This window comes from Falco cherrug, chromosome 9 (assembly GCF_023634085.1).
Source record: "Falco cherrug isolate bFalChe1 chromosome 9, bFalChe1.pri, whole genome shotgun sequence".
In the NCBI taxonomy this organism is placed as follows: Eukaryota; Metazoa; Chordata; class Aves; order Falconiformes; family Falconidae; genus Falco; species Falco cherrug.
The window spans coordinates 44,714,734-44,738,028 of NC_073705.1; the positions used below are offsets into that span (position 1 = coordinate 44,714,734).

The window sequence follows — 23,295 nt, forward strand, 5'->3', positions numbered from 1 at the left end:
CGCCCTCAGGGCCGGGATGATCCCCCGCGCCCCCGCCGTGCCTCACGCCGTGCGGCTGCAGGGGTGCCCGCTCCTACCGCCAGTTTTCTTGACAATTCGCTGGAAATCCTGCGGGCGGGCGCCCCTTTTATCCTCGTTTCCCTGCCGCCAGGTGGGTCGCCTGTTGCGGGCGGCCGTCCCAGAGGGGCCGGCGGGCACGCCGAGCCGCAGCGCGCTCACGCTGTGCTGCCAGAGGCCCCCGGCACGCCCCGCCACCCCCGCCTCGCGCCCGGCCCGGGCCAGCGGCGTCCCTAACATGGCGCCGCGCAGGTCGGCGCGGACGGAGCGGTACCGGGGACAGCGCCCCGCGGCCCCGCCCCGCCGTGACCTCAGCGCGCCTCACGTGACGCAGGTAACGCCCCGCCCCTCCCCGCCCCGCCCCGCCGCTCCCTCGGCGCGGCCGCTGCCCGCGGGTGGGCCGGAGCCTGCCCGCCCCCGCAGGTCTGTCCGCGCCGGCGAGGGGCGGGGGGCGGCGTGGCGGGGCCCGGCCCGGCCCGTGTGAGCGTGCCTGAAGGTCAGGGGCCGCCGCCCGCCGCGCAGGCCCGCGGGGCCGCTCGCCCTGTGGTTTTGCGGGGGGTCGCGGCGCAGGCCCGAGCCGGGCCCCGGAGCGCGGCCTGCGGCGACGCGGCGCGGGGTGCGGGGGCAGCGGGCCCGGGCGCCGGTGGTTCCGCAGCCCCACGGGGGAGCCTGGGCAGCCGCGCTGGCTCCGGCCCCCGGGCGCGGCCAAGGTGAAGAGGGCAGGGCTGTGCTGCAGGCCGCGGACGGCCGTGTCCCGGCGGTCCCGGCCCCCTCCGGGCATCCCCCGCGCTCCACTGCGGCCGGGCAGCCTGGCGCCCGTGTGGTGGTGCCCACCGAAGGCGGCTTTGTTGGGGGTCGGGTGGCACGTCGGGTGGCTTTATGGCGTGGGGGTGCCTCGGGTTTCTCGAGGGGGGCGTACGGTTTGTCACCGTTCTCCATTCTCTGGGTCATCGCTCTGGGTGGAGAGCTGGGCTGCTTCTTACAACATGGCACATCAGTGTTGGGAGGGAAACCACATGTAGTGTGGGGAGGTGTGTATTGCTGAAGTAGACTTTTTGATAAGGAAAATCAGCATATCTCTAGTTTCTTTTATCCGTGAGGCCTTTGGAGATACTTCATTATGTTCATCCTTCCCCCCCGCCACTGTCAGCCTTGTTTTATTAGAATCTGTCTTAAAAAGAGCTTTAGGAGTGAGTTGTATGGGCATTATAGGAGAAAACGACTATGATGGCGAATGAAGGAGCGTTTTTGTGAAATATGGACCAGATGTATTAATGATTACTTCTGCAGAGCATAAAGAGCATTTCTTAGCACTGGTAGCAGGACTTCATGGGTGTGTTAAGAAACTCCGTAAGGGTACTGGCAATACCAGGGGAATTATCTGTTCATAAAGCAGTAGCCTATGCAATGTATTTATGTTTAAAGTGAGCTTGAAAAAAAACCTTGAAAAACACTTTGCTATCAGAAGGGTCTTGCTGTCTCTTTTTCATATGCTTCTGTTACCCTCTAGAAACATGGGCAGAGTAATTTGCAAGACTGTCCATGACATTAGGTCACTTCTGGAGTTGAAAGTGCCAAGGTGAAAACCTCACACATGCCATACTGCAGAACAGCTGCAGAAATTTTCAGCAGCTTAGGGTTTTCATTTACTTCCACCATTTTAAGGGTGCTTTGGTGCCTTAAATATCAGGTTGTTCTTTTGGTTCACTGCTTCTTTCTTATTTTTGACCTCCGGTAGTGATTTAATTAATATCTTCCTTTAAGTTGCTCTTAGTTAAGCTTGATTCCTTGCCAATCACTGTTTTCATTTCAGAGCAGAGTTGATTTAGGAAACATAGCCGACTGGAACAATCCAAACTGTTTCTGACTTCTGCCTGCTGTCCTGCGTGCTGATTTTTGACTGACAGTCTCAAGGCTGAGTGGGCTGGGATGGTCTATGATCATGCTGGTGGTCTCTGATTCATGTAGTTGCTGACAGCTGACATCTGTGCTGAAGAGTGGTGTGTGCAAAAGGAAGAGCTAGGAAGAACTCGGTTTTGTTGAGTCAAATTAATCTGTAGCTGAAATCTGACTGGAATTACATGATTGGTGGCTTTGTCTTTTTTTTTTTTTTCATACCTGCATAAAAATAGAGGCATTACTTTTTCATGAGATGGGAATAACATCTGTGATAACAGTTGTCTTCACCTGTTATCTTTATATCTTCACAGGAGTGACATAGCCCATATCTGCTCTTACAGATTGCATATTCAGTAGTTACAACTTGGAGGTATGGCTCTGACCCCATCTTGAAATTTCAGGGGAACTGTAGGGAAGTGACTGGTACCACTTAGAAGCTTTTTGTTTCTATGATATATTATGTCATCTGCATCCGTTTTCAAATCTCCCTGACAAATTGTTGTTATTTTGCTACGCACTCTTTGCTAACTGCTAGAAGAAAGATCTAAACGTTTTCCAGGCAGACTTACTAGGGAGAAAGATCATGAAATGACCTGTACTTAAGAAACTTGCCGCTGTAGTATGATAAACTGAGAAAAATGTTCCTCTCATTCTCTTCTTTTCCAGCTCTTTGCAAAGCACTTTAAATGAGAGAGGTAGCCTTTTAGGAATGAGTGTCCAGCCCTGAGGTATACGTGCAGAAGTTTGGTGGTAGAGGGATAGATGAATTATTTCGCTCAGAATGGGCACAGACATAAAGTCCCAAGTGCCGTGGTGGTCTCTCAGTTCCTACTGTTATGATATGTTGAAATCTTGCCAAGTTTTGCAAAATGACATGATGTATACATAATGGTTTTAGTGCTGTTACATCTTAACGAGAATTATGAATATAGACAGTACGTTAACTCTTGTCAGTGTTGTACCCAGTTGCTCTGAGCTTTTGCAGGACTTAATCTGCTTTCAAAATGGTGCGGACAGTATTTATGTTCCTACAGTTGCCTAGGAGCCCTAATCATAGACATGGTGTTGACACAGGAGGAAATCAGTGTTGTAATAGGCTTAGAATTTGTGAAATGGGAAATGACGAGTGAATATAGGTAGACAGGAAATAATGCTAACGTGTAGGGGATTCAGTGTGCAGGTAGCCTAACCTTTGTCAACTTGCTGAAAATGTCAAGTGGGGAGAGAAGTTGGTTTTGAGGTTTTGGGAGTTTTGTAGGAGGGGGGTTTTAAAGGAGGATTGTATGCTCATTTTGGTGATCTGCCTTGGGAGAATACTTCCCATATATCTGGGCACTGTGGAGAATGTGAACAAGTGCTTGTTTGGAAAATTCATTGACTGGATGATGGCAGCTGGTGATACAAGCTAGGCATCAGATCTGCTAGTAGATGGGAGTGAAAAGGCCACAGAATTCTCGAAAGAGGGGACAAAGGAATTTAGTAATAAAAGAGGAGAATTCGCTGCTGGGATGCTGCCATTAAAGTCAGCAACTAAGAAAGGGATTCAGTCAACAGCTTTCAAAATAGATGAGTTAAAAATCTCATGTTAAAAATGTGATGACAGAGAATAGTATGCAGTAATACTGTCTTTTTCAGTAGGAGCTTTTTTTCTTTTTTTTTCTTTTTTAAGACCTGTATTCATTTTTAAATTAGATAATGAAAAATATAGCTCTTCCTATCCCTTCCTTACAAATTTAGGAAACCATAGATTTCCTTTTTTGGAGGGAGAGGGAGGAAGAAGAAAAACTGTAAGGAAATAATTTAATGGGATTTATATAAAGAAAATGTTTATATGGATTTTTTAAGGTATCTATTACTTCTTGAAATAGAGATAAAAATAATCTTTACATGTAATAGGTAACATAAATTTTGATCTGTGACTCAAAGTTACAATGTTGTTTTTAAAACACTCTGAAGTACATTTGGCAGCTCAGTACTTTTGTTTGTTCTTAACAATTGTTCAACTAGTCACACTAAACAACAGAACACTTGGATTTTACCTTCTGGACCAAATAACTTATTTCTCTGGATGGACAGCAAAACAAATGAGAGACACTTCAGAGTTAAATCTGACTTTTTCTTCCTCTTAATTAGTACCCTACCCTTTATGTTCTTGTAGCTTTCCAAATACTTCTAAAGTGAAAACAAAATGAGTAATTTCTTTTTACATTATTGCTATTCCTTTGCAATTTTATTAACTTGAACATTAAGATTATATTATTTTTATATTGTAAGCTGCATTTGTTTGTTTTATTCTGAAGGTGAGCTTTGATTCCCTTTGTTAGCACTGGCGCTGATGCTGTGTTCAGCATTCCCAATGTTCAACCCTTATTGTTTTTCTCATTGTGTTCAAAATCACAGGGAATATGTTCTTGTTAAAAAGCTCATGAGAGGTCATTGGAAGGACAAGGTGAATGTTGCTAGCTAGGAAAGCAAATTAAACTGAGCCTTTTCTTAGTGTAATGCTGTTTGAAGGCCAATGCCAATATTAACACTTAACTAACACTTCTAATTATCTTGTCAGCTCTGTTACGGCATAAATTTGAAGTAGCAGGCCTTTTCTCAACCACTGCATTTGTGGCTGACGCTGTTCATTGAACCTACCCCAATCTGGCTTGGTAAAAGGCCACAGCTTTCTACAACCAAGAGAGAGCAGTTATAGCTGCCAAGAGCTCCAGAGAAGTCAATGATTAGCAGACTCATTTGTTCCCAGGGAACCAGTGCTCAGGGGGCGTATTGTACAAGTGGTATCATGATTGCTTCAGGAACCAGGATGATGTTATCAGTTACAGAGGCTGTGAGGTGAGCTGATTGATGGTGGTGATGGCCATCAGCAATGCTCCCAGTGTTGTAAGTGCAGCTCTACAATCAGTCACGGAGTGGCCCCTCTCCTGAAGAGAACGTGCCTGGGCCTGAGCTTTGTTGAAGAGCACTCTAGCCATAAGTTTTCACTATGAGGCTGAAATGTATCTGCAATTCATTGACTCTTTCTGATTAGGTTTGGTTTTGTCTTTATTAATAGACTTGGATCTTCCATCTAATAAACAAACATGAGTCATCTGAAGTTGTTTGCGGCTACGGTGAAGTGGCATGGCATTAAACTTCTGGAAAAACAAGATATAGCCAGAAGGGCATTTTTACATGGCCAACGGTATGTTTCATCAGGAACCTCAGAACCATTCCTGAATGGGAGTAATTCAAATTATGTGGAGGAAATGTATTATGCGTGGCTTGAAAACCCTAAAAGTGTACATAAGGTAAGTCTAAAACTTGACTGTAAATGAGCATATTAGATTAAGTGTGAAATCGATTTTTTTCTTAACTTGTTTTACAAAAAGCCCAGAAAAAGGTCTTGTATGAAATGAAAAATGTGAAAGTAATTTCCCACATATTGATTGCTGTGAGATGTGATATTGCAGCTAAAAAAGCACAGAGGAGCAATAGGCATGGTGAGCTCTGCAGAAAGAATGAAAAGTCCAGACCAGAAACAGTAAGCTGCTCGGACACTTTCAGTATTCCTCCATGGAAATACTGTTCAAGCAGTCTGTTAAATAATTAGTTACATCTGGAAGAAGACCCAAGAAATAAAATACTTTTAACTTTTCGTTTTTTGTAATAAGGTTGTATCTGAGGGTGTGTTGTATTTGAATAGTATGTGTTGATACTGGGCCTTCCAAGCTGTCTGAAGGAGGTGAATATTTAGTTCCCTTCAGGTAGCTATGGAAGTTGTCACCTTAAAACTGCATCCAAAATTGTCAGAAAAGCCTTGTTAAGTATCTGGAAAAGTATTTTTTGTCTCTCTCACTCTCTCTCCAGGCAACATAAATTTGTTTGCTTTTTTTTACGTTAAATTTATTGCCAAAATTCTTTCTTGTAGACAAAATATATAGACTTATTTTTTAACAAGCTTTCTGCTGACAAGGAAGACTCTCTTATGCTGATACACGTATGGTAACTTAACCAGCTGATGAGAAATCTGATAAATTCTAAGACAGGCAAGTAATTTTCTAGAGAAGTAATGTGAATTGTGGCCAAAATGTTTACCGAATTGCTTGTGTTTTCCCTTATTCTTGAGGCATGTGTATCAAAATGTCACTTAGAAGTTGTTGCTCTAAGTCTGATTATCTAGAGTGTGAGGAAGTGGTGCATGTCGAGCAAGAAGAAAAAAAGACCCGCAAAAGCAGCTTTGTAGCTGGATTTTTTGGATGTTGCATGTGAATGTATTCTTGTTGGAAGGTGACATATGCAGTGACAGCTCTGAAGACTGAATGTTATTCATGTAGTGGGTAGATCCCAGGTCTTTTGTGTGAAGCCTTAACTTGGAACTGAAGAGGCCTTCTCCAGGGGTGGCTCGTTCTTGCATCCCATCTGTCTTTGACGCCTCATCATGTAACTGCCAGCTAAAGTTCCAGCCAGTGTAAAGCAGGGTAGCACATGTAGATGAATTGGATTTGATTTCTGAGAAGCCCTCATGATGCCTTGCTGCTATAGATCTATTTTAACCCTTTATTGTGAGGACACTGAAGGGATGAACTCACGCATAAGGAGCGTGTGTGGTGACACCTTGTTTTTAGTTATGCTGATGCACGACACATTTCTTTCCTTTAAGAAGAATGAAGTTTCTTGTTCACAGCTGAGTGAATGTTGCTGCCGTGCAGTCTTGCAAACTTCTAATGGTGCATAAATCCCAGGAAACGAACAGAAGCGTCAGGTGGTGAAACCGGCCGTGAGCAAGAGCGGCCCGGGGCCGCAGCCGTCCCCGCGGGGCCGCCGGCCGCCCGGAGCTGGCCAGGGTGCTGAAGGGCGGCGGGCCCGCCCGGAGCTGGCCAGGGTGCTGAAGGGCCGCGGCGGGCCCGCCCGGAGCTGGCCAGGGTGCTGAAGGGCCGCGGCGGGCCCGCCCGGAGCCCAGCCCCTCCGCGGCGCAACCCTCCGGCAAAGAGCACTGGCTTCTGCCAAATTCAGACCTGTTCGTTATTTTGCTGGTACCTGGGGGCAGCTGAAAGGCTATCTGTCTGGCTGTTCAGGCACGGTGGGGCGATGGATTCTGGTGAGGTGATGCAGTTTGTAGGTTGAACAGTGACCAATAAATTAGCAGAAGTGAATTGACAGAGGAATGTAAATGTACTGGTGGTGTAGAGTGGCCTAGGGAGTGGATCCCAGGTAGTTCAAGATGCATTTTAAAAATGTGTGAATTCTTTTCCAGGTTAACTGTATGTAATATGCTTGCAACAGTAATGAACTGAAGTAAATTCGCTGTGTACCTGGTTTATGAGGCTTAACAGAAGATGACTGATGGACATAATGAATTCACAGCCTAGAAAAAGGGGAGGAGGAGAATGATGCTGATTCATTTTACTTTGTTTCATTCAACAAAAATTTTTTTTGGTTTCTTGTAAACCGTCTCATTTCATCAGCTGAAAGCTGTAAACTTACCCAAGATTTTTGTTCGCAGAAATTGTTCAATTTGGGCTTTAATAAACAGTTTAAAATTGTTAAGAGTTGAAGTCACCCTATTTTCTTAAAAATACAGAAAAATTCATGCCATAGTTATATGACTGTAGGCAAGGTGTGAATTTGTCATTCTGCTGTGGAAAGTGGTGGAAGTGTTGAATGATAATGACAAGAAACACCAGTGGCTGACATGATGTTGGTTATGGTATTGTTAATGATTTTACTCTCTTCAGGCTACTCATATTTCATTGTTTTATCCAGTATGTCCAGCATTGTTTAGAGAGCAAATTTGTGCTAGGCATTTAGACGTGACACTCTTTCTTCTTTTCCCTCTTTATTTCCTATTTTTCCACATGTTTCTTCTCCTTGAACATCTCCTCCTTATCCAAGGGGATGTGCCTTCTTCTAGTTGACAAGATGGAAAAGCTTTATTTTTCCTGGGATTTAAAAATCGTACTTTATTCACTTTTACTTAGAAACTCCAATTAATCATGGCTCCTCAAATTATTTCCCCCTCAGAAGATTTGACTGGAAATGTCTTCCTATGTGTGCTTGTTTAAAACTCTTTGAAATATGTCTGTCATGTTCCAATGAGCATATTCAATGTTACTAGCATTTTTTCTAAGAATGTATACCATGGTTATGTGTCAAGGAATATTCATTTATATCCAGAGAGGCTTTTATTCTTTGTGCAAATCCATTTCTGATAATTTCCTGCTTTTCCTTGTCTTTAGAATTTCCTATTCTTAGAGTAGCCTAACCAACAATCAGAATAAAACGACTTGGGCTCTGAAAAAGGCATCGTTATTTCTCTTTGAAGTGTGGTGTCACGGTCGTAGATCATAAGGGAGAACCTTGACAAGGCTCAGTTATTACTATTGCAAGATTAATTACAAAACTGCATGGCTGGATATTGAGTACATAAAGCCTGCCATGTTATCCTGTATGCAGCCACTCTACTGTGAGTGTAATCATGTCCTTGTTTTGTGTACTTGGAGAAAGTGTTGGGTTTTTGTTTTGTTTTGACTTCATCTTTTTTCTTTCTTTTTTTTTTTTAAATGATGTAGTGATGCTCAGTGTGTGTCTTCTAAGGCTTTACTGTCCTCATTGCAGTTGATAAATATTATGTCACTAGAAAAAAAACCAAACAAACCATCAAGATAACTAATATGTTACTTGTTATTCTAAGTGCAACACTGTTTATTATACGAGAGTAGAATATTGCCACTGAATCACTTGAATTGTATTATATTACTTGAGAAAATAATGGCTAACTACAGTATAGATTTGCTGACAGGAGAAAAAAAAAAGGAATGTATCATGTATCGCTATAGTAATTTATTTTTTACAGATGCATTTTTCTATTATAAGTCTCCTCTATAATTTTCTTAGAGAACTTTAATAATTTAGTTGAGAACCTGCAGGTTTGCTGTGAGACCAAGCTGATCTTCTCTCTGTTCTGTCACATGGCAAATGCTGTTACCAAAGACTGACATTGATACACAGGACTTGAAGACTATAATCTGGTATCAATCTTGAAAGACACTATAGAAATTTGTAAAGGCTTTGATGGATGTGTATCTAGAAAAAACTAATTTTCTGTAGCCAAATGATGTATTTTCCCTCCCCTCTGATTAAATGTCAAGCCTGCCCAACAAATCAATAAGTTCAAAAATGTGATAGGAAAAAATAGTGTGGGTTCCTTCTGGCCCAGCTGGCTGCATCTTTGGATGTAAACATTTTCTTTGTATTTGTGAGTTTGCATGAAGAAAGGGTCCTACGCCTATTGTCCCTTAAACAGATAGCTTGTTGGGCAAGTCTATTTGGATTTTGTTAGCAACTGTCTCAGCAGAGCACTTGTCTAAAAACATACTCAGTTGTCTGTGGGACTGTGCTGTGATAACTTTTACATCTACATGAAAACCTTTTGACTCAACAAAGGAATAGTTATATTATCAACCTTTTATGTGTATCATGGTATTGGAAAAAGCAAGGAAGGAACCCTAACATAAGCAACACATATTCGTTATTAAACTTTGAATGAATATACCAAATGTCAGATTTGTTATGGATCTAAATGTGTGTTTGGAATTTCCTAATGTAATGGAAGTTAATAACTCTGTATTGCCAAAATAATTCCCCCAGTCTAAGTAGCATTAGTTGTAAAATGAAGTAATGGTATCTGTTTTTCACTGTCAGGGATCTGCAAACTCAAACTAGGTGCTGTATAGTCATGGAATAACAGTACTGTTCTTAATAAAGAGTTAGAAGTTAGAGAGAGAGAGAATACCAGAGGAAATGAAGTTATACTTGTAGACCATTTACAGGATGGTGTGCAAATTCAGACTTCTAGTGTTAGTGCAGCTAGAGAGGTGTCAAGGTAAGAAGAATACAGGAAATGGGCATGAATGAGAGAAAGGAGAAGGAATGAGTTCTTCATCAGTGTGTCTGGGACTGACCACCAAGCATGATGTGTCTGCCTTAATTTGTCATGGCACATAAAATTTAGGCTATGTTAAAATCAAGTCTGTGTAAGAGCAGGGTGATAACTTGAGTACGTTTATCGTATTTGTGTCAATGCAGATTTGTGTTCGTAAAGAAGTGAGAGAGGTGCATTAAAGCAGTGTTTTTTGAGCAGTGGCTTCAGGCTAATCATGAGGTTCCTGCCCACAGGTTCAGTGAGTCCCCCCACTTTCATAACCTGAACTTGGTTTAGCTCTTGTATGCTGCCTCTCTCATAGCATTTCTGAACACCTCGAAGACTGTAGAAATTGCAATGTGAAGACTTTTTGTTTACAAAAGCAGAATTTTATAGATATTTTTCTGTCGTGCAGTGTTTGGATTACATTATTTTGATTCTTTTGTGTATTCTGTAATTAATATATTAAGCAAAGTTCTTTTAAAAAATAAAATCTTTGCACTGCTTTTTGTCTTTTCTGGCACTGGTTTCTTGAAATGCATTAGTTCTATGCTCACAGCCAGGGTAAATAACATGCACTGTACAAAATGAATTTTCAACTTTTGCAGTTACACTATTCTAGTCACAAAGATTTTAAAGTTTTGAAATAGCTTCCTTTCTTTCCTGAGTTAGCCAAACTGAGGAAGTTGGTTTATGACCTTTCATTACGTTTTATGGAAACTTTAAGCTAAGCAGAAGTATTGATCTATCCCCTGCTAATGCAGACATTATTCTTTCTGGGGTATAAGCATCTCGGATGTTTATCCCATTCTGCTGCTGTCTGCTGGCTTCTGTATATCTAATACCATTCTAACCTGGGACAGTGATCACCTCATCAGAATGGAAACAGTTCAGGAAAACAAAATTTGGGCATATGTCAAGGAAGTGGTTGCTTTAAAGTGCCGATGGAAATGAAAGATCTGTGGTTTGTTGCAATTCAGTTTCTGAAATACGTATTATTCTAAAGTTATGACTTGCACCTGAAACCAGATCCATAATTTCTTTCATAGTAAGGTAACCTAAGCTAGTGAGGAAAGTATCTTAGACCAAAAGCCTCACTCAGAAAAGCTGTAATTGCTTTTAAACAGTTTCTTCAAGAAAGGCCCTTAAGGACTGATTCTGATTTAGGATATTCAGTGGGTGTCTTGAAGTATCATAAATCCTTTAAGTATCATTAAAAGAATGGCATAATTTCATTTATTGAGGTTTTTAGTTTTATAGGCTTGATACGTCTTTACCAGCAGCATAATATCATACCCATTACTGGTTGCCTGGATAAACATCACAGTTAAAAAGAGGTGTGTGAATGAATAATGTACGAAGATGCTTTGCACTCATGTGTGCTGCAGAGTTTTCCACTGAACAAGCTCAGTGTAAGAAATGAGATGAAAAGGGCTCTGTGTAAAAGAAACACACAGCTGGTACCAAGAGGTGGACGTATCATTGCTCACTTTTTGCTGGGTATTAGTGATACTTAATGCTGTCATGTAGTGAGATACCAGTTGCAGATCAAAGGAGCTGCTGTTGGTTGAGACTTTTGTTTGAGGTAATAAATTTTCCTCCTTTCCTTCTCTGTACCCATGTCCAGTCCTGGGATTTGTTTTTTCGAAATGCTAATGCTGGCCAAGCATATGATCCCCATCTACCAGATCAGCTGGAAAGAAAGGCATCGTTTCTTCAGAGCCATGGTCTTGCCCAGACACCTGGTAAAGCTGAAAAGCTTGTTGAGGACCACCTTGCCGTGCAGTCTTTGATAAGAGCATACCAAGTAAGTGTGCTTTGGGGAAGGTGTGGGAGGACCTCTCATTTCCACACAACCTTTTTCTTCCTTCTGGTCATAACTCTTGCCTATTGTCTTGCTTCTGATCCAGAATGTCTTGAGCTAGACAGTCTTTTTCTTCCCGGTAGCGTCTGAACGCTGAGGTCCTGGATCCAGACTGGGATGTTCCTCTGGCGTAGCAAACTGAGGGGTCAGATTACCCACAGCCCTGATGCTGGTCATCTGACTTAACCTGGGAGCTGTTTATGGAGACAGTGGTTTGTGAAGGGGAACATGAATCTACTTTTTTTTTGCCTATTTACCCGAAGCAGGAGCAAAACATGTCAAAGCCTAGCCTTTACTATTTTGGCTTACTTTGTGCGTGTGTGTGTCTGATTCAGTGAATGACTTGACCAAATTGGAAAACGAATTTATCTGAAATATTTTTGCTTCATATGAAGGGAGTTGTCGTGGATATACTGGTACTAATGAATCTCCTGATGCATGAAGTGAAATAAGAACCTTTTCCTCTCTTCAACAGCAAAGTTTTCCATGATCCAAGTCTGTCTTCACCTCTGAGAAAGTTTGTATTGCAGTTCTTAATGTTACTACCTTTCTTTAAGAAAGGAGGAAATGTGCTTGCCTTCTCATACATCCAGTGTGAATTTTGAGATTCCTGATTTGAGCAGGATTATAGGTAAAAACAGGGAGAAGAAATAATGAATTAATCAGAAGTTGAATTTTGGGAGGCTTACATACTGAGTTTGGGTCAGCATTGATGAATGTTGTTTAGAGACCTGTTTGTCAAAGTTGACTTTGTTTCACACTTTTATTAAATCAAGAAATTAAGTCTAATTTCCTTTTTTCCTCTAAAAGAAGATGGTTTTTGGAAATAGCACAGTGCTTGTGGTTAGATGTTTTCTAAATGTAAACCAAGTCTAAACATTTTTATTTAGATTCGTCTTTAATATCTTAATTTCAAGAAAAGCTTAAAACTAGTGTGAAACAAAAAAATCCCAAACCAAACCCTGCTAACTGTAGGTCTGTGTTGAGGAAGGTATTCCGGGTTGATTTTTTAAATTTGTTTTTTTGCCTTTTTTAAAAAAGTATGTATGTAACTTTGCAAGACGTTTGATACAGTTTGACTTGCACAGATCTGTTCTGCCCTGCACTAAAAATTTTAACGTTCTTTGCTGTCATCAGAGGAACAAAAGAGGAACTTTTAAACAAGCTTTTTTTTTTAATACATCACATTGTCACCATTGATTCATATATATACCATGCTATTCCAGTAACTGGGGAGGTGTTTGTAAAAGAGTAGAAAGGCTTGTGGCTATAAAGGATATATGAAATTTCCTTAGAAATAGCTATGTAGAAAACAACTGCTTCAGTAAAAATTTGCTGCAGAATTATAGAAAATTGGAGAATATTAGGCTGCTTTGACACCATTTACTTTAAATTAGTTCAGGGATTGCCATTTTGTTTCATGTGTTTGAAAGAGTGTGCTAAGTCAAGTGATGGAACAGAAATGTCTGTCTAAATGGCAGACACCCATGTGTCTGCGATAAACGATGGAAGAGGATTACCTAAGGCAACTGTCTGTTTTTAAAAGGTATTTAATACCCTCTAAATTCTGTGTTGAAGGGATGTGATCAATTTGTGACCTTCCTTTGCCTGATAATGAAATGAAATGGAGCAGGATACAGTATCTTCATTTCTCAAACCTGTCAGTATTTTATGGCTTTTGTGGTAAACTGCTTTGTGGTCTGTGGAGCTGGACTTCTGAAAAGGCAGTTAATCTGTTGCTTTATCTGATGCAGAGCACTGGATGCACTGAAAGAAGGATTTCCAGTGAAATGTGTGAGCTTAACAGAAATGAGTCTAGATAAATTAATTTCTTGAGTTTTCTTTTGTAATGTAGGTTAGGTTTTTTGCATCTGTGTCTAGAAAATAAGATTTTAAAATCTGCTTTCAGGTAGTCTGTACTTGGATTTAGTCAAATTAATGGCAATTGATGAACAATTTCCATCCATCTATTTTCACAGGATTGATCTCTGATTTTTGCAGTTGTTACTGTTTTCTATATCCAGTGAAAGAAGTGCATGGTATTAAAAAACAACTTGGTATTGAGGTAAACACTGTCTTTTAATTAAAGACCAAACTGCTCCTGCAGTGTAATAAGGCATAGCGCTTCATTGATGTGCTATTCTGGGTTTTGGTGGTCTTACTAATCTTCTTCCTCTTCCTGCTAATACTGCAGAGCAGATGTAGCTTAGGGAGGTGAATTCTTTCCTGTTGATGATGCTTGAGAGAGAATTGTTTGCTTAGTTCCAGTCAGATAGACTTTGTGCTGCTGTAAACAATGAGGTGGCACAGATGCTGCCGTGGGCATCATTTGGCCTGTCAGAGCTTTATTACTGGTGATTCATGAGATGCAAAGAGTCTCAGAGCCCAGGCAGAATTTACAGGGCTGGTGGTTCTAAAAAAAATGCCGTATTTCTGTTCACTTATGAGTGGAAAGCATTTTGTTATACAGAACATTTCAGTACTGTTTCTACAAGTCATTTGTTGATGAACCACACTTTAATCACACTTTTATTACAGTGTGATGCGATTTGTTATTAATATTGCAGATTTTTTTCAGAAACAATTAGGTTACTAGTACCGTGAATGAAATTCTACTCAAGTGATCTGAATTTGTCCCTAGAAAGCAAAATATTAAGGAGAAAATATCCATATATTCATCTATAAAGAGCTTTTAATGAGCTAATTTGGTATATTAGAATCATGCACAGGAGACATGCTAAATTTTTTCTTTTTATTTGTGGCTTTATTGAATCAATTAGTTATTTCTTCTGTAGCAATGTTACATGTTAATATAAGGCACTAGTTTATAGAAATGTTGTATTGATAACTGAAAACTGGCTAAACTCCCCGTTGAATTTGTGTTTTTTGACGTCTTGAAAGTCGACTTCACAGGTGAAATTCCCACCATTTCGTGGACGAAAATAAATGCTGTCTGATGCTGTCCAATGTAGAGCAGAGCTCATGAAGAGCAATCCCTTCATTTCCAATATAAACTTCTTCATCCCCGATCTATGTTTTAGGTCAATAATGCTGTATTTTTGTATCCTGCAGGTGTGGAAAGGAGGATTCAGGCAAATATACAAAATGACCAAATTAGCAGATGAAAGGATCTGTAGACTGGTCATAATTTAATTTTACCCAGAGATGTAGAGTACAATCTTCAGTAGTTTTCTTTACTTAAGCTTCAGTGTAATTCCAGTTTAAATTGTATGTCAGACAAAATAAAGGTTATGTTCTGATGTGTATTCAGCATTTTTTAGTAGTTAGTATACATATCCAAAGATACAATGGTTATTTCCCATCCTTATGGGGAAACTTGGGAAATAAGACCCTTTCGTGACATTAGTGGTATTTGCTGGTTTGATTTCATGGCTGATACACATGCTATAGGGAGATATCAGTGAATTTTTCCCTTTCTCTGATTTCTGTTGGTGTGATTTCATTTTTCTCTCACTTTCTTCCTTTTTTTCAGATCCGCGGCCATCATGTGGCTCAGCTGGATCCCCTTGGAATTCTGGATGCAGACTTGGATTCATTTGTTCCATCTGACTTAATCACTACAATCGATAAACTTGGTGTGTACACTGTATCCCTTGTTATTTGCAATGGTCATTTGTCTCTTTTGTCTCGTTGGTCTGAAGTGATTTAATAAGACATTTCAGGGAAGCTTCTACCTTTCCTGCTTGCTGGTATCAAGAAATAGTTTCTTTGAACATCTGTAAGGAGGCTCAAATTTCAGGACAATGGAATTTCAACTCTAAGATCACAAGTGAGGTTCCTGTGAATTCACCTGCTGACGAATGAGGATTATAAATGCTTTATGAAAACCCCAAATCTTATGGGTTTGAACCACAGCAGAAAGTAATGCTAATCAATACGTCAGGCCAAGATTCTGATAATCTATATTACTTTTGTACCGTTATGCTTGAAACTTGTTTTGACTGGGGACATCTGAAGGCTAGTCAATAGGAAAAAAACAGCAATAAACAAAATCTTGGGTAGTGGAGCTTAGGGTAAATTTCGTACCAAATTTGGATTCTAGCCTCTCATAATTATTCCTTCTGTATAACTTGAAGAAATCTGTTTGAAGTTTTGGGAAGAAAATATGGGAAGTGTAGAATTCTTGACTTGCGTATATAATCCAGTGGCAATCACTTTAGTTTACTGCTGGAAGAGTGTGGTACACTAGGGTCTGCTTTTGCAAAGGTTATTCTGGTTGCTAAGAGGGCATGCCTTTGAGAAATTGCACTGATCAATTTCTTTGCTCCTCTCTGCTTGAATAAAAAAACCCCACACATCTGATTGATTTTTCTCTACTCTTCAGTCTACCTGGTTTGTTTAAAAGGTGATTTTCTACTTCATGAAGACACTGGATCAATTCTTCTTTGATATGCAGGGAAGCTTTTTGGACCAGACATAAAGCATAGTGCAAGTGGTAGATAAAACACATTTTGCTTAATTTTACTCAAAGTAAGTCTACCGCCTCTTCGCTGCTGTGTTTTCTATTTCTGGTGGTAGGGAAAAAAGCAGTTCTGACCCTTGATCATATAAAGGCAGTGGAGTGCTTAGGACTGTAAATAGGAGCTTACATAAATCAGCAGTATCCTTTGAAGTTTGTCAGCTTTAATTAAAGGAAAGTACCTACTAGAAAATCCATTAGACATTCACTGAGTAAATATAACTTGTTTGGAGCATGGGTGATTGCTAGCGCATCAGTACAGATTTCTTAAACTCGACAGATAGTTTAGAACAGTGTTGTGACTGGTCAGAAGGCATCATACTGAAGCCCTCATGAGCGTAGGAAAAATATGCTAGACCTCTGAATGAGATGGTGGGATGTGTCTGAGAGTGTAACTGAAGTGATATATCAGTTTTTGAGGGGAAATAAAATTTCTAACCTAGTCTTGGCACAGCAAAAAGGCAAAGGTTCTCAAATGTTGCCTGTCCTTGGATCATCCAGGCAGGGAACTTGGGAAAGGTCTCTGGTAGTACAGGAAGTATTTTACTGTTTGATTTTCTGTGCATTTTTGTTATCCCTGTCTTCTGGCTTCTTTTTTGAGAAACCTTCTGGTAGGAAGCTTCTTCTGGGAATTGCTTCTAAAAATGCAACTAGTTACAGGTGTACCTACTGCATGATTCGGTTTATAGAATTACTTTCAGGATTTCAGTAAGGTTGTATCCCTTTAAACTTGAGGTGATGCTTCAGTAGATATGCAGCGCTACAGTACAAAGCACAGATGTTCTGTGTGTGCCCAGATCGCTCCCGTACGTGTTCTGGTTTTTGCATGACAGAACATGAAGAGCCTGTGAAGTCTGAGAGAAAGTAAGCAAAGTGGGAGGGGGGAAAGCTAGCACTGCTTTGTTTCAAATGACACTAAAGGCCCTGTGGTCCCCCCTGTCCCTCCCTCCTCCTCTTTTTTTTCTCTTTTTCTTTTTTTTTAATAATTTTTTTTAAAAGGAATAAATTAATAATTAATTTAAATACCTATTGTGGTACCAGAAAAGAGAAATAGTGGTACAAAACACTTTTTTTTGCTCACTCCAGATTTGACATTTTAATATATTAATAAAAACATTATTAGAAAAAAATTAATACTTAAAATACAATATTTTAAGATATATTATTTTTAAAACACAAAATATGTTATCACTGACAGTGCTGTGTAGTAAAAGTGGTAGCAACACAGTCCTATGGCCTGAATTCAACTCTAAAAACTAAGTTCCGCTATTATTTCATCTTTGAATTACTTCTTCATATTCATCTTCAGAAAATTCATTGAACAGGGAGTACGGAGCACTATTCTATATTGATTTAAGAGTTATGTGCAGGCTTTCATATCAGTGTTAAAGTGGATGCCTGCAGCTTATGTGGAACCAAGGTAAAGAGTTCAAAATTAAAAATAGAGAAGCTGCTTTTAGTTCTTAAATTATTTTTACATGTGTGTGTATATATAATTTTTCCATATATATTTATGTTTCTATAACTGTATGTGTATTATAAGCATTACACATTTGCTTCTTACAATTGTAAGAAGCTATTTTTCTTTTCTTTAATTCACCAGGTCTAGATTAAACTTTATGATGCAAAGCCTTTAACTTGCTTTGACACCAGTTTTGCAGTTTTGTCTGTTGTGTATTTTGGCTTTCAAAATGTGCGATAGCTAAGTTAAATATTTTCTTAAACTGTGTTCTCAGCCACAGCAAGCTTAACTATGTCTAAATCAAGATGGAACCATGTGCTTAAACAAGCCCTTGTTCTAGCTGGGGAGTGTGTGTGTGTGTCTGTTTTATAAGGGGTCACCGACTGGGAAATATTGCTGGTACAGGTTACTACAGGTTATTACATGGCTATTTCAAACTAACTTCCTTGTAAAGAGAAAGAGGGTGAATCAGATACCTTGGAAGTCCTACTGGAGTGTTTGCACAGTGTTACACTGAACACGTTCTGTATATTCTCTAGTCTGTCTATTAATGTTATGTAAATTAATCTAGCACGCTTCCAACCAACTGGTTCTGTCTGTGAAAAGTGGTTATTTTTGTCTTTGTTGCTTGTGATAGAGCAAGGAAGATATCCCAGTCATTACAGCTGGTTGTCTTACTAAATGGTGAAGTGCAAGATATAATATGGAGATTTGATAGCATATATGCTAATATGCTAAAATATAAAAAGGTTTGGGTGATTTTAATTTCAGTTGTTCTATCTGAGCATTAAGAAAGAACAGTTTGGTACTTCTAATCAAACAATAACTATTAAATGAAAACGTTTCTTTTTAAAATCCAGACTAAAGTGCTTTTACTAATGGATGCCTCCAAAATATTCACGCTTTCAATTTTTAATCTGGTACCTTCTTGCTTAATATTGCTTTCTTAAACTTAATTTGTGGTGGTTTGAAAACCAGTGCTGTTTTCCTTTCTGTCTCCTGCCCTGCTTCACAAATTGGTGATGTACCTGTTGTAGGGTTTTATGGTTTGCACGAATCGGATTTGGACAAAGTCTTTCAGCTGCCTACAACCACCTTCATAGGAGGAAATGAGAACAGTCTGTCTTTACGTGAGATCATCAAACGGTTGGAGGTCAGTGGGATGTTTTTTGATTTGTGGTTGTTTTCATCCAAACAGAAGTGAACCTTTTCTGGTTGTCAGTCACAAAAAACCTTATCGTTTGTCAATTTTTAAATAGAGCATGTAAAGAATTCAAATGACATTAAAAATAACCCCTGTACTGTTTCTAGAGAGGGCAGCACCATTGATTTCACTGTCTGGATATCTGAAATACATAGATTAAGGATGAGTATAAAACAGGTGAATGTGAGCCCTAGTTCTGCAAAGAGCTGATGTTGTTTAAAAGGAGTGGAGCCTTTAGAACTTGTCTTTTAAGCAACCTACCTTATAGTTCCTACTATACAGATGAAAGTCCTTTGTATAAAGTACTTGGGATGTGCAGGGTTTGCTTTCAGACCCCTAGCTTTAGTGAGACTTTTACCTGAGTGAGGACATGAGGGTTGGTACCAAACATATGAAATCCCAGCTGTAGCTTGTAGGTAGTGATGGTCCTTGTTTTGCATCCCCAATCCTTTTTCTAGAGTTTCATCATCTGACAAGTGATATGGTTATGCCATGTTAAGTCATCACAGCTAAAACCATTTAAAGCAACAATAATTCAAAGGAGTAAATGTTACTAGAGGGCAACTCCAAACAGCAAAACAGCAAGTAGGAATGGCAATGAATTTGGAGACTACTGAGTTAGTAAGTGCTGGATATTCCAGATCGTGCTTCTTCCAGGATTTGGGAGTACTGAAGTTGTAGAGAGTTCTGTTGCATGGTAATGAAATCCATTGGAGTGAAAAGGATTAGGGGTGAGGAAACACGGTACTGAGTTACAAGAATCTAAAAATAATTACTAAGTGTGTAAGAGTTCATGGCTTTGACCTGTTGCAAGTGTGAGAGGATGTATTGACTTGCATGTTGGACTCTTAAGTCAGCTTAGCTGAAGCATGGTAAGTTGTTTAGCCACAGCATCTCTGTTGTGCATTTGAGTTCTGTATTTGCTTTTTGGTTTTTGCACTTGTAGCATGTCTGTGAGCAATTTAAAGAGAGAATCCTTAAAACTGTAATGTGCAAATAGATGGTCAAAATCAATAGCAAAATCTAAAAGCCTCAAGGAACTGATGTGCGTTAAAGAGAAATAACCCTCTGGCTTCCCTCTTCTCTCCAGAGCTTTGGATTTTAAAAAAAATTCCTTTTTAGTGGCACTAGAGAGCCCATACTGTGTGTTCAGAGTGGTTTTGTCTCAAATTAAACTCACAATAGGTCTTACTTCTGTTGACCTGTATTTTGGACACATTTTTTTGGTGACGTATTCTATTTAAGGTAAGAAAAAGAAAATTAAAAAAAATGCAACAAGAAGATAAAAATGTCTGCATTTTTTCCCCTGTCCTTTCTGTGCTTTCATCTGCTTGGATTCTTTTTCAGATTTCCAGCCTTCAGAGAATTGACAGTTATCAGATAATTTGCATAAGGCTTCATAGCTGTCTTCTCATTGTCTCTATTGCTTCATTTCAGGTGACATTTAAAAAAGACAGGGTAAATTCTAATAAATTACTTGAAACCTTTGCTGGTGCATCTAAAGAAAAGACTGCTTGTAAGAGTAGTAGCAAGTTCGGTGAAATATGCCAGTCGGTGGAAGGCAGGTTTATTAGCCTACTTTGAATGTATTACCAAATGAGAATCTTCCAGATTCAAAATTTTGAAATGTTACTTTGTAGAGAAAGCTTTCTGGCACAAAACTAGATTCAGCAAAATAATTTATTTGCTTATAGGATTACCGTGGGGAAGATCTAGTGGAAGAGGAAGAAGGCAAGATAGCTTTCAGAAGAGTAATATATCCAGAAAATATAATTTAAAAAATATATTTGTTTCTTCGTGGCCTATTAACTTCCTAAAGCTTCTGTGTTGTTTTCACATCCTAGAATACCTACTGCCAACACATTGGTTTGGAGTTTATGTTCATCAATGATGTGGAGCAGTGCCAGTGGATCCGTCAGAAGTTTGAGACACCGGGAGTTATGAAGTTTACGAATGAGGAGAAAAGGACTTTGTTGGCAAGGCTGGTGCGCTCAATGAGGTATGCTGGGGTGGTGCTGGGGAGCCACGCTGTGGCTGCTGGGTGGAAGGTGGCATGGGAAGCCGGTGCGGTCTGTAAACTGCCAAGGGTGGGGGTGAGGAGTCTAAGTGAAATCTGGAGTAGAGCTGGGTGTAGCTGACTTGGTTGCGATATCAAAGGAAAGCTCTGAAGTATGTCAGGGTCTACGTAGTGACTTAGTCTTCTGTCTTAAGAAAAGGCAGGTTGTGTTCTCTAACACTTGTATGGCCTTTAGTGGTACATCTGGCAATGTTTTCATTGGCTTGTGGAGAGACACTGGGAAAAAATTGTTTCAACGGACTAGTAACATACATCTGTGTTAAAAATTCACAGCCTAAATAGGTTGTCATAAAATAGGTGTCAGAACAACGCTGGATACTGATCTGCTCTATTCTCTCTACCGTGCATCTTTCTAGTAGCACAGGATCAAAGGAAGCCATCCTAACAGTCAGCCCAAGGAGAATTTTTAGATGGGTGAAATGTTGATGTGAGCGTTGTTTAACTGACTGGGATGTTAACGGTCTCTGGAAAGCTGTGCCAAGATGGGACTGGATTTGAGAGGCATAATGTGATTTCAAGTCTTGTTTTTGCCCTTTTCCTTTTGAGGTGTACCAACATGTTCTGTACTGTTGCACGACTTGGCAGCAGGAGTTTTGGCCTCTGCAATATATGAAGGCATGTTTGGAAACAGCATGTTGATGGCTCCCATTATGCCTGTCTGTATGCAAATACTGTGATCTCAGAGACTGAATTACCCTCTCACCCCTAGAGTCAAACTGTCTTTTTGGGCACAAGATTTATTCCAGTTCTTACAATCTGAAACAGTTTGCATATCCTTTGATAAGCACAAGAATTAGAAATATATAAAGATACATATGTTTGATTAAACGTCTGTGTTCAAAGACTTAAAAATGAAGTGCTCATTGGGGGAGTTGGAAGGTATTTTTGCCAGGTGTTTCGTTTGCCAATATTATAGCAAGATTGTTTGGTTAAATGTCATTTAAACAGAAATAAAAAAGTCACTTGATGGTCAAGTGAATATTGCACTTGAGTAAGTTCAAGCCCTCAGTATGAAACATCACCATTTATCTTGAGACAAGAATTTGTGCTTTTATTCCTGCCTGTCTAAACTGTGGAAAGATCTAGAGTTTCTAGTAGCGTGAAAGAGCTGAATGTTCATCTGCCAAATTGTCTGCTGAAAATGCAAGAAAAAAGTTTTACGTAAATTTCTATCCAGCTATCTCTAGCGTGCTTTTTTTCTTTTTCTTTTTTTTCTTTCTGAAAATGATCAGGAGAAAAAACTGGTTTTGTGGAAAACTGGTTGTTCTCTTGAGATTTGTGACTTTTTAAAGCAGATAGTCATCACTTTGCTCAAGAATGTTTTTAAAAGTGTTCATTCCAAGTGCTACATAGTTCAGGTACTTGAAACTGAATTTTAAAGTAAGATTTCTCACCCTTTTTGGTTTTCACTGGTAGGTTATTGAACAAAGGGTCATTTTTAACTCTTCCTCCTGTAAAACAGTCATGGTATATCTTTGAGCTACCTTGTGTATGCATTAGTAAACTTGTTAGACCCTAACTGTGTAGTGTGATCTGGGCATCTTCTTAAGCCTGTGCAGGGTCAAGCAGTTCTAGATTATCCCTTTTGAGAGCAGCCATCTTTCACAGACTTGCTCCTCTCTGGGTACTCAGTATGTGCAGTGACAGTGGATGAGCTGTTGTCAGCCTTTGTGGCATACGGAGGACTTGCAAGATGTGACCGTGAAATACTGTAGTTTTGCACACTTAGTGGGAGTTTGCCTCAAACAATGAACTTTCTGCTTGTCCAATACTGGCTTAACTTGCAGCTGCAGAGAGAAGGAAAACAGCTTCTACACCACTTTGACTTGCCCTGGAGGACCTGCTGTTCACGTGGAACCCCGCTTTCAGTTTATATAAACTGGCAGAGCCCCACAGTCTTCCCTGAGGAATTCTGGCAGCATAGCTCAGCTGAGGGTCTGGCTTGTTGCTTAGATGACTGAATCGTAAGGGTATTGATGGGTGAGCTAAGGAGAATCTTTTGGCAACTATTGATTTCGCTGCTTTTAGGATTTCAATCTGAAGAGGTAAATGTCAGCATCCTAAGTGAGGAATAAGCTGAGTATTAATGGATTAGGGCTGTCTTATGAGTCAAGGTGTTGCACAGATGATGTAACCAATACAGTTATTTTCATGAAGATTTATTTTCTTTGCCTCTTGTATCTCCAAGCTTTACAACATATAATGCTTTCAACGTTTGTTAAAAGGTACTTTTTAACTACTCACATTGCCTCTGGCCCAAATGCATTAAAGAATGAAAGAACACAGAGCTGTCAAGGATTGACATCTTTCTGCTGCTGAAGCTGAGGCAGAGATACCAATGTC

General features: G+C 40.0%; 1 protein-coding gene across 2 annotated transcripts in view; it reads left to right on the forward strand.

The window, feature by feature from the left end:
* Window positions 1-402: 402 nt before the first annotated feature.
* The window catches only part of OGDHL (oxoglutarate dehydrogenase L), a 53,621-nt gene continuing 30,728 nt past the window's right edge, over window positions 403-23,295 (forward strand). The window contains exons 1-6 of one of the 2 annotated variants that reach the window (XM_055721309.1): window positions 403-480; window positions 5,018-5,252; window positions 11,493-11,672; window positions 15,223-15,325; window positions 18,709-18,824; window positions 20,720-20,874. In XM_055721309.1, the coding sequence (XP_055577284.1) occupies window positions 5,046-5,252; window positions 11,493-11,672; window positions 15,223-15,325; window positions 18,709-18,824; window positions 20,720-20,874 (761 nt within the window). In that variant the 5' untranslated portion in view covers window positions 403-480; window positions 5,018-5,045. Of the gene's footprint in view, window positions 481-2,191; window positions 2,327-5,017; window positions 5,253-11,492; window positions 11,673-15,222; window positions 15,326-18,708; window positions 18,825-20,719; window positions 20,875-23,295 lie in introns of those variants that run through there. The other variant, XM_027817207.2, reaches the window with a different exon arrangement.